The sequence below is a fragment of the Arachis hypogaea genome, chromosome 11 (assembly GCF_003086295.3).
Source record: "Arachis hypogaea cultivar Tifrunner chromosome 11, arahy.Tifrunner.gnm2.J5K5, whole genome shotgun sequence".
Lineage (NCBI taxonomy): Eukaryota > Viridiplantae > Streptophyta > Magnoliopsida > Fabales > Fabaceae > Arachis > Arachis hypogaea.
This window is the reverse complement of record NC_092046.1, coordinates 15,902,157-15,920,092: the sequence shown is the minus strand read 5'-3', so window position 1 is coordinate 15,920,092 and position 17,936 is coordinate 15,902,157. Positions and strand designations below refer to the sequence as shown.

The window sequence follows — 17,936 nt, the reverse complement described above, 5'->3', positions numbered from 1 at the left end:
TTGAAAATAATAAAAAATATTAATGATTTAAATTGGACAAAACTCTTAAAAATGGAACGTTTCAAATAATAAAAAAAATGAACGATTTTAAATGATAGAGAAGATAAACCGTGCATTTTAAATGATAGGGAAGATGGACTGTCCATTAAAATTAAACATGTCAACACGTTTACGTGAAAGCATATAAGTGCACTATTAAACTGTCCACTATTAATATCATTACCTTTTTTCTAACTACCCCACTATTAATACTATTGTTTCTAACGGATAAAATTTTTAAATTTTTTATGTACTCTCTTTATTATTAATTTTTAAATTCAAATTATATATATTTTAAATTTTGTTTGTTGGATAAGAGTACATAAAAATTTGAAATATAATTTAAATATAATTATATTTCAAATTTTAGTTGTTGCATGGGAGTATATAAAAATTTGAAATATATTTAAATTTCGTTTGTTGTATGAGAATATATTTAAGATGGGAAGTATGAAGTTGATACACGAAAAATAAAACAGAAAGAAATGAGAAGAGAATTGAAACGATTATCTTTCACTTATTTATTCCCATCAATCTCTCCTAACAATTAGCAAACCTCTCCTAACGATACGATTTCTCCTATTCTTCCTCTGTTTTATTTATCCCATCAACCTCTCCTGACAATTGGCAAACGGTTATTTTCCACTCTTTTATTTATCTCCCTAACACAATTAAACGATTATCTCCCTATTCTTTCTCTATCTTATTTATCTATCAATTTCACGCTACCCATCTTTTAATTTTTAGGAGCGGGCACAGTTACGTATTTATTCTCATAATGGAACATGAACATCGTACGAATTTTTTATTTTTAAAATTTATTAATATTTTTTATTATTTTCAGAAAATATATTTTTATATTTATAAATACATATAAACGAGATATATGTTTTTATGTTTTTATATTTTTAATATTTTTTACATTGTAAACAAAATATAAAAAAATTGAAAAAATTACGTATATTTCATCTATATCTATACAAAATTATCTCGTTTATAATGTAAATGAGATAAAAGAAAAATATTTATTTCGATAAATATTTTTTAAATTATTTATTTCGGTCATTATTATAATTTATTTATTTATTAAAATAAAAAATCCCATTTTTCTTTCGGCATCTACAATTCAATTTCAAAAAGACAAAAATGACCATTGATGAATTTTTAGCTTTTACCCTATTTAAGTCTGGTAGTGTTTCATTTCGTAATTTCTAGAGGCACCCTTCCTATAAATTAAAACCAGCTTTAATCTCGGGAAGAAACACTAGCTCAACTGAACCTCGCATATCACAGAAATAAAATAATAGTTTAAGGAAAAAAAAAAAGAAAAAGCAGAGAGAGAGAATGGGAGGCTCATATTGTGTGAGGGAGAGGAAGCCATGTCTGAGATGGGTTGAGAAATACTTCAAAGACTGCCTTTGCAATGTGAAAGATGACATCTCCTTCAGTTTCGGTCTCATAAGTCTTGTGTGTTGGGGAGTCGCTGAAATCCCTCAGATTATTACAAATTTTCGCACCAAGTCAAGCCATGGAGTCTCCCTTGCCTTTCTCTTCACTTGGGTCGCCGGGTGAGTTCCTCAACTTTCTTTTTAAGATAAAAGGTTCGTTGAACTTGAAAGTGTTGTTTGTGTCTTTGTGACTTCGTAAGTACGATTTTGGAAGTTTATAGTATAAATGTTAAACTACATACACATACACCTTCCATTTTTACTTTTTCTCTTAAAATTCTTAACTCACAAACATGTTTTTAATTAGATATAATTTTTTTAAAATATATTTAAGGGGTACTTGTTGAAGAATGTTTAAGAGCAAACTTTAAATGTATAAAAAGACTGGCAAATTTTGCTTTTGAATCAAAGATTTTGCTTTTGTTTTAACATGCGCCGATGCGCCTTTTAAGATAGATGATAATAAAGTCTTTTAATTAATTAATTAATTAATTAAATGACAGTACTATCACTAACCCCTCCATAATCTCTTTTCTTTCGAATATATTAAAAAAATTAATAGTAATATATAAAAACAAAATACACAGCAGGCCACCAGTTGCATGTTTTCTCATAGTGGCCTGTGAATTCTGTGATTTATATATATTCGATTGCAGTATCTTCCAAGTAGCGAAACCTTACTGGTGGTCAATAAAAGTAGCACTCTTTATTTGGATACACTAACCCAATTTTAACCACTTAAAGTGGCACTAATTGCTTTAATTGGTAGTTTCACTTTATTAATAAAACAAATATTTGAATGCAGTGACATATTCAACTTGGTGGGTTGCCTTTTGGAACCAGCTACGGTGAGTGACTCCCTGAACCATATACACGCTATTTAAATATTTGTCAGGTTGCAGGTGGTGGTCCTGAGAGTCCCGAGGCCACGTTTCCTCTAACCATCATGCTCTGGATAAACACAGAAACTAGAGATGCAACATAGTCAATAAGTGTTTTAATGAAGAAAAATAGGAATATAAAAAAGAATCGCCACATAAAAATATAATTGATGAAAAAGTATTTAATTAGTTAATAATTAATTATTTTTATCTTAAAGTTTATAATTTAAAATTTAATATAAATAAAATATTTTTTTAAAAGTTGGCTAATAGAAGTTAAAAAAAATTAGCTTAGGGTATTACTCTTCTATTAATCATTTTAGAGCAAATATTTAATTTTTTTTAATTTTATATTTAACATTTTAATCTCTAAAAAAATTTTTCTATTAGAAATTTTTAAAAATTAATTTTGTCAGACATATTAGTTCTTCTTTTATTTTAAATCAAATTTCAAATATGTAAATGAGATAAATAAATTTTTAATAATTTTTATTATAAGATCTTTTAATATTCAAAAATATCATTATAAAATAAATTAATTTTTTTTAAAATGACCAGATAATAATAAAAGGAAGTATAGGGAACATCTGTACAATGTGTATAATGGATGTTTAGAGATGTTCGATTCAATAGATTATCATATATTTATTAGGTTTAGAGATGCTCGATTCAGTAGAATATCATATATTTATTATCCTTGATACCCGAATGGTTATTCTGGATAGTATGGGTGTATTGTGTTTGAGAAATTAATAGTATTTTATCATGATGTTCATTTTTTAACTCATATTGAACCAAATAAATAACCAATTGTACACATTGTACAAATATTCCATTGGTTCCTTAGTGAGACTCAATAATAATTTTAAAAGATTTTAAAAAAATAAAATTTTGTCGTGGATCAAAGTGTCCAAAATTCTTTAGACACTAATTTGATGTTCACTCATTATTTTAATTAACCTTTTGTTTAATCTTAATTTATCATATAATGTACTGCATTTGATTACAAAGATAAGATAAGATAAAATAGAATACTGAAAATAAAATATAAAAAATAAAAAATAAAAAATAATATTTTTATATTTTATTTGATAATTAATTAAATATAAAAAAATTATAAACATTTAATTTATATTATTTTTTTATACAAAATTTTAAAAAATATATATAATAATAAAAAATATAATTACAAAAATTAATAAAAATTTTTAAACAAAAAATAAAATATAAATTATATCTTTTATTAATATTTTTAAATATTATATCTATATTTATATTTTATTTGTTAAATAGTTTTATATCTCTATATTTTTATATCAGTATCCTGTTCAGTAAACAAATGCAACGTATGAGATCAGAGACATTGATTTTTGTCCGTGTCGTATATCCATTATATTCTCACAACTAGACATCTTTTATCTCATAATGTAACCCTGTTTATGTCTCTACTATATTATTACGAGGTGATAATTAAAAAGCAGCCTTAAATTCCATTGGTTAGCCTTTGCCCTTTTTTCTTATGTTTTTATCATGATGATGTGCAGGTGTGGTTCTTATCATACCCCAATTTGGTTCTTTTTAATTAATTATTACTATCTGATCCTTTTCATTTTTAGCTTCATGTTCATGCGGACTAACTTTTTTCTTTTTATTTTGTTTTTTGCTTATCTTGTCTTTGGTACATGTATGAATGGATGTCATGCAGTTGCCTACACAATTCTACACAGCTCTGGTAATTTATTTATTCATTTTTTGCTCCATTCTATTTTTTCTGTTATTTGTTTTCTTTTGGGCACCATGCGTCTGAGATATGTGAATAATAAGCAGTATTTAATGGTTCAATTTAGTTTTCCTTTAGTCATAAGAACTAAGGTTATATGTTTTAGGAAAATCATTCATAATAAATTTAAAATTCTTGTGTTGAAAATGCTTTAATTTGATTTATTTAAATATAGAGTATAAATTTGTACCAATCGGATTAAAAAAAAATGCTTAATGATTCTATTTATTTATTAAAATCTTGAATTCTTACTACATAATAGTGTATAATTAAAATGGAGAGAAGGTAAATAATTAATATATGGAAGACACTGTTGCCACATTACTACAACATTCTAATTGAATTCTATTTTCATTCTTTAAAAGTATCTTTTCTTAATTAAATCCACGTCTCTCATCCTCATAATTATTTCTTTTTGTAATTTTTATTAGTCATTCTTTTTGTAGTATTTAATCTAATAAATATTAAAAATAGCATAAAATGAATAAAATTATTATTATTATTATTATTATTATTATTATGTTTTTCTTATTTTTTTAAGGAACTTTTTTTCTTCTTATTATTATTATATATTTTCTTATTTTTTTAAATTATAATTTATATTTTTCTAAAAAGTATTTTTAATATAATAAATAAATAAATAATTTTATATTGTTGTATTTAAATATAATTATTAAATAAAATTTTTTTATATAAAATATTTAAATATAAATGTTTTTTAAAAATTCTTTTAAAAAGATTTTTTTTTTTTTACAGAACCTCACCTAAATAAAAAAAAATGTGTTTAAAATAAGATAGATATTGAGATATTTGGTTGCAAAAAGTTAGGGTAGGTCATATGGGATTCCCATTTCCCAGTTTAGAAATTAGAAGAGTGAATGAATTGAACGCGTGTCAACGTCTTTGGCTGCCGCGCCTTTTGGTTGGTGGGGTGGTCTGGGCGTCTGGCACAGCCTGATATTGACACACAATATTGTATGGGCTCACTACCAGTCTACTAGCTTTGTTACTAGTTAACGTAAACCGCATTATTAGAAGTTAACATCATATGACTATAGAGGAGAAAAGGGAGGGGTTGGCAGAAATAATAAGCCATCACATTTTATTATTTTTGTTATTATTTAATTATTAATTTAATAATTTAATAATATATTTTATTATATATTTTTAAATATTAATAATTAACTGACTAAAAATAATAAATTTTAATAATTTTTTAATATTTTTCAACAAAATACATATACATATTTTTTATTTTAATTCTCGTTGCGAACGTATTTAAGATATTCTTTTAGTTAAATCTTTGAACGTATATAGTAATGAGTTAATTGTTAAATTAGTATCTAAAATTATAATTATTTTATATCTCAGTATCGTCTTTAAAATTTTGATATACTCAATTTAGTCTTTAATTTGTTATATCGGATTCTCTAATAGCTATATGTAGCGATTGAATTTTTTTACCTCCTAATTGCAATTAAGAGTTTTAAAAGTTTTTTAAAAAATAAATTGATGTAAAAAATTTCAATTGTCTATCGGATAACTGTTAAAGAATTTAATATAGTAGTCGTCAGTCTATTTCAATATGTTATTAATAATTCTGTGACAAAAATAAAATTTAAAACTAATATGAGTTTCGAATGTTAAATTGAGAAATTAAATTGAATAAAATGAAATTTTGTGAACCAAATTAAAATGTGAGTATAATTTTAGAGATTAATATAAATATTAGCTCAATTTGTTGTGTATTTGATTTTTTAGTTTGAAAAAAGTGCGAAAATTGCACTCTTGATCTTCCGGGCAGTAATTTGTTTTCAATTAACAGCTTTATACAATCACTACGATCGTATTGGTACTGCAAAGCTTATATTATGACCACCTTTACAAATGGCGCAAACGTCGGCACAAGCTCAACAACAGAGGAGTTGTATGTATTTTTCCAATTTTAATGCACTACTCGGTTCTATTCAAATTGCATTTTGCATCCTTATTTATTTCCACCTTAAATTTTAAATTTCTAAGGCCCACACCGATATTTTTTAGTTTTGATTTTTAATTATGTTATTTATACACAAAAAATTAATTATTAATAATTACACATATAAAATATATATTAAAATATTAAAAATACAATAAAAATAAGTGAATACTATTAAGTTTAGTAAAAATATTGTGTATATAAAATAATTAATTATTATGTATTTTATATTTTAATATATATTTAAAAAAATATATTTTAAAGTGACAATATTAGTAAAGTAGTAAAGTGATACTTTAATTATTTTTAAATTTATAATATATATTATTTTTGAGTCATATTATTTTAATTTAAGGGTGTCTGAAAATAAATTTTTTTAATTATTAAAAAAAATTAAAGGAGTAAAATGTGATCTCTAATTTTTTATTGCACTTTTTTTCTTTTTTTTTTTTTTGTCTCACTTATAAAATTAATAGTGAGAGATCATATTTTATTCTCTTAATTGTTAAAAAAAATTAAGATGATTTATTCTTATTAATATACTTTTTTTTAATAATAATATAATTTTAGAGATTCTATTTTAAATAATCGATGATTAATTAAGTAATTAATTTGTAGTATACATCAATCTTAGATGATATCTGAAGTTATGAGCACCTCTCTGATTGGAATAAATGGTATAATTTAGTCTCTATAATATAATCTCAGTTTGATGGATTTATATCGCATCTATGATTTTAAATACATACATAACTTATGACTCGGACTTTGGGATGTCAGTATTCAAATATGCAATCAATAACACAAGAGAGGATTTGTTTGCATTGATGGGCGCCGCATAACATTATGCCCAATCCTGATAAGTTTGACTAAAGAGAAAATTTTCAACACTTGTATATCATGTTAATTACAGGATCACGAAGAAGACAAAAAACCATTGAAACCGAAACCAAGTCATGAATCTGGGATTCCAATACCAAATGGCACACCCAAAGCAGCACCTCGACGGGAATATTACTATACGTAAGCATATTTTTTTGTTTTTGAAGATTTTGAAAAATTTTAAGAATATTATTAATATTTAATTGAATTGAATTGAATTGAATTTAATTTTTGTTTATGTATATTCTGAGTTGTTTATGTAACATTCTTCTCAAATATTGTACCTTGAAAATCTATACTAATTAATAGAAGTGAGATTTAGAGATTACGTGGACCTAGAACATTAAATCAAATAAACTTTATTTGATACCAAGATTTGGATCCTCTAAATTTTAAATTTGTACTTTAGAGGATAAAGAATCATCTTTTACTTTTGAATGGTTTCTCTCTCGTATTTATTTTTAGTCTCATCTATAAAATAAATTGTGAGAAATCACACTTTACTTTTTTAAGTGAAATTCAAAATTTAAAGGATCCAAATTCCTGACACCATAATAGAATTCAGATTCTGTGAACTTGATTTAATCTAAAAATTAGCTCATAAAGTGAAGAATGTCTCACACTTATAAATTTTTTAGAGATCTTATCCTTGAAAAATATGTGACTTGTAATACTAATTGATTTCTAACAGTTTAGCGAATGTAAAGTTATGCTAGAAGAACTAAGAAATGAAGAGAATATGAAGAGTTTGATGGGAATGTAATCGAGTTGAGTTATGCAGGTCAGCAAGATCACTAGCTGGGAGTGGCACTCCACCCTTCCGTACATACATGAGAGCTGTTAAAAGTGGCCCTTCAGCAATGGAATTGAACTGTGATTCTTCTTCGGACGATGAGGCATCGTCGTCTCCGGCGATTCCCTCTTCCACACAACCTAGGCCCATCCCACGTTCCGCAGCTGTGAGTTTTCTCTTGTTTGCCTAATTAAATATCACAACTGCAATAAACAATATCTCAAATTTCTTATAACAAAGTAATAAGAATTTTTTTAGATTCATCAAGAGCATTAATTATATTTTTCAGTTTATCCAAAATGTTTAAATTACTAAGGAATATATTAACACAGTGTTAAAGGTCATGAAATAAACTATTTTTTATTTGACATCACATTGAATTTCACACATAATAATGCTCAAAATTATTTTATTTTACTATTTGACACGAATTGATTTTGGCCCAAATTGCACATCAGAACAATAATTGCCGTCTAAATAAACCGCATCTACACAATTAGGTATGATAATGTCACTGTCAACTTGAGCCTCAGCCACCTTTCCCGAAAGTCCTTTTCCCTACAGGGATGAAGATCATTGCTAGTTCTCTTTTCCTTTTTATTTATTTTATCTAATCTTCAAGTTATTTTCAACATCTTTGTCATGTTGTACACTGCTTTAGGGATATGGGACATTTCTCGCTGCATCTGTTAACTTGCCTCTGAAGGGTAATGCTCTGAGAGAAGGATACATAAGATTCAATGGACGAAAACTTCTGCAGGTAACACTATCTAGTGTAGGGTAATTTATTCCGCACATGACGCCTTTTATCCACTGTTTGATTTTTTTTTGCATAAAATTGATAATTGAAGACGGTCAACAAGAGCACCAATGTTAGAACCCCTCTTCATATGGGCCTAATTAATGAACCTATGTAACATTTTACTAAACTGAACTAACTTCAATATTAAATCATTAATTCCTTATTAAAACAATGATAATAGTTCCTTATTTATAATCCTAATTAACAAGTAATTTCAGTTAAGTCCTATTTTGGTTTTTGAGATTGACGAGTTGTACTAATTTAGTCATCCAGATTCCAATTACACTAAATTAGTTCCCTAGATTGAAAAAAATGCATTATGTTAGTCCTTGTCCTATTTTCTATCACCGGAGCACTGACGCCTTCAGTGACGTGGCTAATTGTTGCCACGCTGAAGATACTAACAGTTAGATGACATGGCATAAAATTTGATTAGTGCCAATTTGGTCCTTATCCCCTTTTATAACCTACATTGCTTCCGTGACTTCTTCCTCTTCTTCTTTCCATTTCTTTCTGGTTCTTCGTCTCTTACTCCCTTCTAAGTTTAGTATCATAATTGCAAGTGGGAGCCAGAGTTCTATGTCGTCCAACACAAATTTTCAGTTGAAGTAGAGCATCGAGTGTTCCATAGTGGTGTGGGTGTGGCTGCCGTCCTGTTCTTCGGTGGTCCACAACAGAGGTTAATACTAACAAGCCATTCTTTGGGTGTCCTAACTACAATGTTAATGGAAAGAGGTGGTGTGGTTTGTTTGTTTGGGCTGACATTGGAGAAGAAGACGTCGGTGGAAGGATAATTTCTACCGAGGATGGTAACCAAGTGAGGGTGAATTTGGTTTGGAGAATTGAGAAGTTAGAAGTTGAAGTTAGAACCCAAAAATTGTATATTTTATTGTTGGCTCTGTTTATAGTGTTTGTTGCTGGTTTCATGTTGGTAGTTAAAGTTTGAGGATGATTTTGTTTTACTGTGTTTAGGGTTAATATGTAGTAGAAAAAAGAAAAAGTGTCATTGTCAAATTTTCAAGTTGTTAGTCATGGTATAAACGTAAAGCAAGTTTTTTTCTGTCATCCAATAAAATTATTGAAAAAAAATTGCAAAAAAAAATCTGCAGTAACATTAATTAAAGATGGAACAAATTGTCATAATAATAATAATAATAATAATATATACTATATCAATGAGTTTTAAAAAAAGTAACAATATTCTTGCCATATCAATGACAGCTCTCCCACAAAAATAAAGACTAGTCCTAAATTCAAAATACACCCATAACAAGGACAGAGAGTACCAGCATTCTTATATTGTATCCAAATAGATGAATAGTCTACTGTCATAAATTTAAACGACAAAACAAAAATATGATTCACAAAAAGATTCACAGTATCATTCAAAATGGTCTACTATCAACTACATCTTCATTTTTTCTTCCTCGGTGGCTTGAAGCTGGGTGTTGGGACAAATTTCAAGAAGTTGGCCAGTCTAAAAGTTGTGGCTGATCTTGTTTCTTGTAGTGGATCCATAGTGACTGATCCTGATGGTGGTGGTGAAGACCTCCTTCTAGTTTGTAACTTAGATGGCCTCGCAAGTGGATCCTATTTCATGTAAATAGTACATAAATTTAGGCTGAATGTGCACAACAATGTTAAATGCGGTTTGTGAAACTAAATGCAACTACTTCTTGAGACTGTTATGCATTTGAGTAGTTTGGTTGAGAGAGATCGATCTCAACCACTTGGACATCAACCGGTGCAGTAACATGAGGAGTTGAGGAGGTGCATTTGGAGGAGCATGAGCAGTGCATTTGGAGGAGCTTGAACAGGTGCTTCTGGAGGAGTTTGGAAGATGTAGTATTGGATTTTGGCTTTGGGTTGGCCTTTGAATTGGGTTTAGTTTTGGGGTAATTGGAGGAGTCTTGCTAATAGACTTTGTAGTAGTAGCTTGGCTAGGATTAGAGTTGGATGTGGTAGTAAAATTATTTTTTTGGGGTATTGGGTTATTAGCACCAGAATTTGTTGGTTCTGTGTTCTTGGGTGATGAGGTATTATCAGTTGGTTCATTGTTATTGGAGAATCGAGTCTCATCAGCAGGGACAGTGGGTTTATTAGCTTGGCTTGAAATCTTGTTTGGTAGGGGTTCATTGTCGGGTTCATCACCAACCACTCTGAGCTTATCATAGTCATCATCAACATAAACAACAATCTCATTTCCCTCAAGAATTTCTGGTGATGAAACTGCATGCTCAAAGTAAACATCAACCAGTCCATCATTTTTCTCAGCCATGAAACACATCTCTCTTAATTCATCATCAGAATTCAGAGCTCTTAAACCACGGTCTAAACTCCTCCTGGGAGCATGCCACTAACATTCTTCTATCTTATCATATCATAGTTCTTTATAATAATTTCTCACCCAAAATACATCTAAAGTATCTACATCAATATCACCAACACATGCTTTCTTATCAAGAAAATAAATAGCTATCCATTTTTCATCTTTCTGATACTTTCTCCCATGGTGGAACATAATATCTAATTGCACATCCATCTGATGATTCAAAAAAATTTATTTTCATCACCAGTTTCACACAATGATCACTTTAAAATAGTTTTAATCAACTACATTCATACATAATACAGAAAAATATCAAAATAAAACACAGTTATCAACCATGAAAAGATACTGATTGTTCCACCAATGGAATAGAACATGAAGAGAAACCCCTAAAAATAGTCCTACAAAACATCAAAATAAAACCCTAACACAAAATTCACTTCAAAACTTGGGGACTAACAATATACAAAACAATAAACCATGATCAACAAACATCAAAGCATTCCCTAAAATTTGAAAAAATAAAATTTTACAGAAGATCCTTGTAGTGGCAAACGAACTCTTCAGACAACCGTATAGTATTTCTCGTGTTCCAATATTCTCCAAAAATCCTATTGCAGCTACCAATTCCTATTTTGCGTCACTCATGGAAGAGAAACTTTTTTTTCACTGCGTCGCTCATGGAAAAGTTGAAGACGAAAAGTGGAGACAAAAGAGGGATGCTAACTTTTTATTTTCCATCACATACAGACGACGTCGTTCAAAAGGATGTTTAGCGCCAAATTAGAAACGACGCCATTTCATTGTGTCCAGCGTGGCAACATCACTGACGGCGTCAGTAATCCGGTGACGAAAAATAGGAAAAGGACTAACGTGGTGTATTTTTTCTAATCTGGGAGACTAATTTAGTGCAATTGAGATCTGGAGGACTAAATCAGTGTAACTCGCCAATTTTAAAAACTAAAATAGGACTTAACTCCAAAAAATTTATATAGGCTTAATTAATGGGCCTATGGTAACATTTTACTAAACTGAATTAAGTTCAATATCAATTTATTAATTCCTTGTTAATACAATAATAATAGTTCCTTATTTATAATCCTAATTAGCAAGTAATTCATATCGACCTAATTAATGAGCCTATTGTAATATTTTACTAAATTGTTATGTAAGACTGTAACGATTTTTAATTATCAACTCTATACGAAGACAGCTATACGGCATTTTCTCCTTATTAATTTTGCTTTCCTCAATTGAATTCGCACGTTATTGATAAATAAAGAATATGCACAGGAGCAACAGGTACACAGTGCACTTGGTCAATGGTTGGGATGGCTCATGGCTGCTATATATATGGGGGGTCGCCTACCACAAATATGGTTGAACGTAAGTATCCAAACATTTTATTATTTAGTGCTCTTCTACGAGTTGCCGACGGCAATGCCAGCCGGTAACTATTGATGACAGGTCCTGGTGCCCTGGGCAGTTAGTATCAAAACACTTGTTCAAGTGAATGAGTACGTGAGTTCCCTATTCGGCTAACTCAAGTTGATTAAATATTATAGAAGTTTGTCACAACGATATTTAGTATATAAGAATGCTATTTGAATATAAATAAGACACTAAAATCATACACAGATATTATGTTTGTGCACTATGGAATTAGAATTGATGTATTCATTTAAAAAATAGTACATAGATACTAAAATTTAGCCATCATATTAATTATTATATATTTGTGTATATTTACATATATATTCTAATTAAAAATGTTATTTGTATACCAAAATTAGTTACTAAAATAAGCCATCAATGTATTTGTGTATAAATATATATATGGTTTAATTTATTTTTAATGTATATTTATATCTCAATATGTATTTTATATTGGTGACGGACTTTAGTGACTAATTTTGGTGTACACATAACATAACTATATTTTAATATATATTTTATACAAATGTGAAGTGACTAGTTAATTAGTAGTGAATTTTTAGTTTAGACAACATGATTGATTCATTTAATAGAATCCTATTTGGTATTTTATTGTTAAACAGCTCATGCGAAATGATCAACCCATCACGATGTTAAAGAATTTGTCATTAAATCATCGATAACAAACTTGCCCCTCATATTTTAAGCAGGAACTATACTGCTGTTATACTGTTTATTATTTAGCTTTGCACTATTTATTTTCTGTTTGTTTATGATTTCATTACTTCATGAATTTCATATTAATACTCTGTACTTAATTATTGATGACCAGATTAAACGAGGCAGCGTAGAGGTAATATATTATAGATCAATTTTGCGCATTATTTCTTCTCTTCTAATTAAGATTTAAATCTTATAGCTAATGTATCTGTTTATTCATTTATGCTTTCTCGTTTTATGAAATCAGGGCTTAAATCCTTTCATGTTCGTATTTGCACTAATTGCTAATGCTACTTATGTTGGAAGGTAGTAATCTTTCTCCCTTACAATTCTTAAAAGAAAAATTATATCTATAGTTTAATCTAACTTAAGTATGTATTTGATGCAGTATTCTTGTACGAACTACAGAATGGGATAGCATCAAACCTAATATGCCATGGTTGCTGGATGCTGTAGTTTGCGTGGCACTGGACCTTTTTGTATCCTATATACTCGTCTTTAATTCATATATATATCCCCCAAATTAGTCTCTAAGAAATTTTTGTCAAACACTTTAGTCTTCAACTAATTTTAATCACCAAATCAATCCCTAATTTTTAATTTTAAGCAAATTAGATCTCACGACAAATTTTAGTAAAAAGTTAGACAAATTAGTTATTATTGTTATATAATAATGACATAATAGTTCTTAAAAACATTTAAATTTTTCATACCAGTCCCTTTATATAAACAAATAATATGATATGAGCATTGATTTGTCTATCGAAACAAAAGTTTGGAGATTGATTTGGTGATTAAAATTTGTCTAGAATTAAAGGATTCGACAAAAAATTTCTTAAGAACTAATTTGGGTATCACTCTGTATATTCAATTTTTAATCAAATATTAAAAGACCAAAGTGGCAGATTTACTTCCAAAAGATAATTTCAGAAATACAAGTATTCATAAAAGGTCATATATGGAGAAACTTACCAATGATAGAATATGATTTGATCAGTATCCTAAACTATGTTTTTTAAAGGACAAACTTACCTATAAAAATCTCAAAAACACATTATTTAAAGTTTTTGAGATGTGAAATACAATTAAATACATTTAGCTTACATTATGATTATATCAAAATCCTTAACAATTTATGACAGATAATACTGCAATACATCTACTATAAATACTTCAGGAGGAGAGCACCAAGTTGTGATGGAGACTACTACGAAGACGCCAGAAAAAGCTGATCCAGCTTGATCCCAAAGATTTAACTGATCATTGCCAATTTGAAAAATGGCTATACATTCCCAAAGTTGAGTTTTGGGTAGTGACATTTAGCATTTTTTTTTTGGCTTGGGGCTGAGTAGCTTTATCTGAATCTAACTAGAGATGGGTGAGGATTAAGTATGCAAGTGTCTAAATCATTCCTGCTAAAGAAAATGGCATGCCACTTTGCCACTAGCTTTTCAAGTGTATCAATTATGATTTCTCCACGATTCATCCTATCGTATGGTTGTTATATTTTTAAGTGATAATATAGCTCTTTGTTTCGCTGTCAAATTGAAATGCTTACCAAGTTAAACAAACATATTTTTCAAACAGAAATTTTTGCATTTGATTGAACAAACAAACTTCTTAAATTTGTTTTTGAGAGACCAAAGAATTTAGAAATGTTGGGTTTTGGGCTCCCTTCCTATATGAAAAAAAAGGCTCAATTTTAGTATCCAAATCCATGATTTCTCGTAGCTGAGAGTGAAGTGGCCGAGGTGAATTAGGGTTGTGTGAGAGAGGTTTTATTTGTGAGAAACACCAAACACTAGAGAGAAGAGAAGAGAGAAAGATATTTTCGCACATATACAAAGTTGTCTTTGTATATTGGTCACTGTAGATTCATTAACCGTTTGAATCTTCAATACAAGATCTGTAGTTGGAGATATTGGCCATGCATTAGTAGTTCTGTTTTTGTAGTATTTTCATTTTTTTGTTCTTGCTTTGTAAGCTTTGATGCTTTAGTTGTTTGCTTATTGTATGCATATTTTGTACAGTAAATTGTGATTATTTTGTACCCTATTTTGATCATAGTAAAGTTATTTCCCTAATTTTGATGACTCGTGGTTTTTACTTCGCACATTGAGGAGGTTTTTCATGTTAAAAATTTTGGTGTATTCTTTCTCTATTTCTGAATTTTTTTGTGCATTTTTAGCTGCTATTGGTGTGTTCTTACTGCTGCCATTTATTTGTGACTAGGTGTTGTTGCTCCTCTAATTATTGTAAGTAGAGAATTGGTTGTTTTTATTCCTATCATTTGGTATCAAAGCTCAAATTTGGGCATTTGGTTGTTATTTGCTTGAAAGATGGAGGCAAATAATTATACTAGGATGATAAGTTTGAATGACACAAATTACCATCTATGAAAGGACAAAATGAAGGATTTGTTGTTTGTAAAAAATCTATATTTATCCGTATTTTCTACACAAAAATCAGAATCTAAAACAGATGAAGAATGAGAGTTTCACCAACAAATTTGTGGTTTTATTAGGTAATAGGTGGATGATAATGCTTATAATCATATTGCTAATGAGATTCGTGATAGGACTTTGTAGAATTAAATTAAATCCTTGTATGCTTCTAAATCTAACAATGATAAATTGTATTTGTTGAATATGTTGATGAATTTGATATATAAGGAGGGAATCAAGCATGGGAGAAATGAAGTTTGAAGATGAGGTTCAAGAATTGTAGTTGCTAAATACTTTACCGAACTTTTGGGAGACATTTCGTATCCCTCTTATTAATTTTGCTGCGAATGGTAAACTGAGCATGCAACTTTTTAAAGGTGGCATTTTAAATAAAGAGATGAGAAGGAAATCACAGTCAGAAATGTTAGTTACTGAAAATAGAAGAAATTAGAGCAGAAGTCAAAAGGGTAGAGGTGAAAAGCAGGAACAAATCCAAGTCAAGATGCAAAAATATTGAGTGTCATTACTGTCTTAAAATGGGGCACGTCCAAAAATATTGCTTTCTTTGAAAAAATAAAAATAAAGGTAAGCAAGAAAAGAAGGAAGATGCTTTCTTTGTAAACACTTTCGCCTTTGGACAATGAAAGCTCACTAAAGGAAACTTGATAGTGGCTCGAGAAAAAGGTACTTGAAATTTGTATGTGATGCATGCCATGATTGCAAAAGGTAGTGTGAATGCAGTTGAAAATAAAGAAGCTTGTAACTTGTGGCACAAGAAGATTTGGTCATATTAAAAAGACTTAATTGTTTGGCTCAAAAGGATGTTCTTTCCACTTTAAGGAATACAGAATTGGAAAAATGTTCTCATTGCTTGGCTGGCAAACAAAGAAAATTATGTTTTAAGAAGCATCAACCTTTAAGAAAATCAGAATTCTTGAAATTAGTGCACTCTGATATTTGTATTCTTTTGAAGGTACAGTCTTTTAGTGGATCTATTTATTTTATTATGTTTATTGGTGATCACTCAAGAAAACTTTGGACTTATGTTTTGAAGATAAAGAACCAAGTTTTGAAAAAATTCAAACAATTTCAAACTTTGGTTGAAAGATAGACAGATAAAAAGTTTAAAATGTATTCACACTAATAATGGTGGTGAGTATCGTGTACCATTTGATGAGTATTGCAAGTAGTAAGACATTAGGCATGAAAAGACACCTCCTAAAACACCTCAGTTAAACGGTTTGGCAGAAAGAATGAATAGAACTCTGATTGAAAGAGTTAGGTGTATGCTTATTGAAACTAAGCTACCTAAATGATGTAGTTGAAAAAAGATGTCTCGTATGATCATTTAAGAGTCTTTGGATGCAAAATATTTGTTCATATTCCAAAGGATGAGAAGTCCAAATTGGATGTGAAGATAAGACAGTGCATTTTTATTGGGTATGGTCAGGATGAGTTTGATTACAAGTTTTATGATCAGTTGAAAAGAAGCTTGTAAGAAGCCATAATATAGAGTATATTGAAGACTAGACCATTGAAGACATTAATAAGGTAGAGAAGAGTCAATCACAAGAGAGTAGTGACTTACCTAATATAGATCTAGTTCAGCCGCTTCCTTCACTAGAACTATCAGAGAATAAGATCAGGATCATATATAGCAAAATGAGCCTTTGATTTCCGATGATCAAGAGATGGGAGATCCGAGTGATGCTCCAGTTGATGATGATGTTGAAAATCAACTTGAGCTACCTAAAGATTCACTAGGTTTCCATCCTAGGAGGTCTACTAGAGAGTGACGACCTTCAATAAGGTATCCTCTTAATGACTATGTGACATTTATTGATGAGTATGTGACCTTGACTGATGGGAGAGAACTTGAATGTTATGAGAAAGTTATGGAAGGTGACCATAATAAGAAATGGTTTGATGCAATGCAAGATGAAATGAAATCTTTGCATGATAATCAAACATTTGAACTTGTGAAGTTGTTAAAAGAGAAGAAAGCTTTGCAGAATAGGTGGGTTTATAGGTTGAAGCATGAAGAAAGTTCTCAATCTCCAAGGTACAAGGTTAGATTGGTGGTTAAGGGGTATAGGCAGAAAAAGAGAGTTGATTATAATGAAATCTTTTCACCGATTGTGGAAAGATGTTCTATTAGAACTATTTTGAGTTTAATTGCAAGTCTTGATTTAGAGATAGAGTAAATGAATGTGAAAACTATTGTTCTTCACAGTAATCTTAAGGATGAAATTTATATGGAACAATCTGAAGGTTCATGGTAAAAAACAAAAAGTATCATGTTTGCAACCTGAATAAGAGCTTGTATGACTTGAAGCAAGCTTCGAGACAATGATACAAGAAGTTTGAGCCTATTATGGTAGAACAAGGCTACAAGAGAATACTTCT

The 17,936-nt window shown here is 29.3% G+C and overlaps 1 protein-coding gene across 1 annotated transcript; it reads left to right on the top strand.

Moving 5' to 3' along the window:
- Positions 1–1,153: 1,153 nt before the first annotated feature.
- LOC112720396 (vacuolar lysine transporter YPQ1) lies at positions 1,154–14,631 on the top strand. The gene is made up of 12 exons (XM_025771334.3): positions 1,154–1,607; positions 2,293–2,335; positions 4,074–4,100; positions 5,974–6,075; positions 7,040–7,149; positions 7,790–7,967; positions 8,463–8,561; positions 12,226–12,318; positions 13,199–13,219; positions 13,334–13,392; positions 13,475–13,565; positions 14,229–14,631. The coding sequence occupies exons 1-12, from the start codon at positions 1,384–1,386 to the stop codon at positions 14,316–14,318; spliced, it is 1,137 nt and encodes a 378-aa protein (XP_025627119.1). The 5' UTR covers positions 1,154–1,383; the 3' UTR covers positions 14,319–14,631.
- Positions 14,632–17,936: the final 3,305 nt, after the last annotated feature.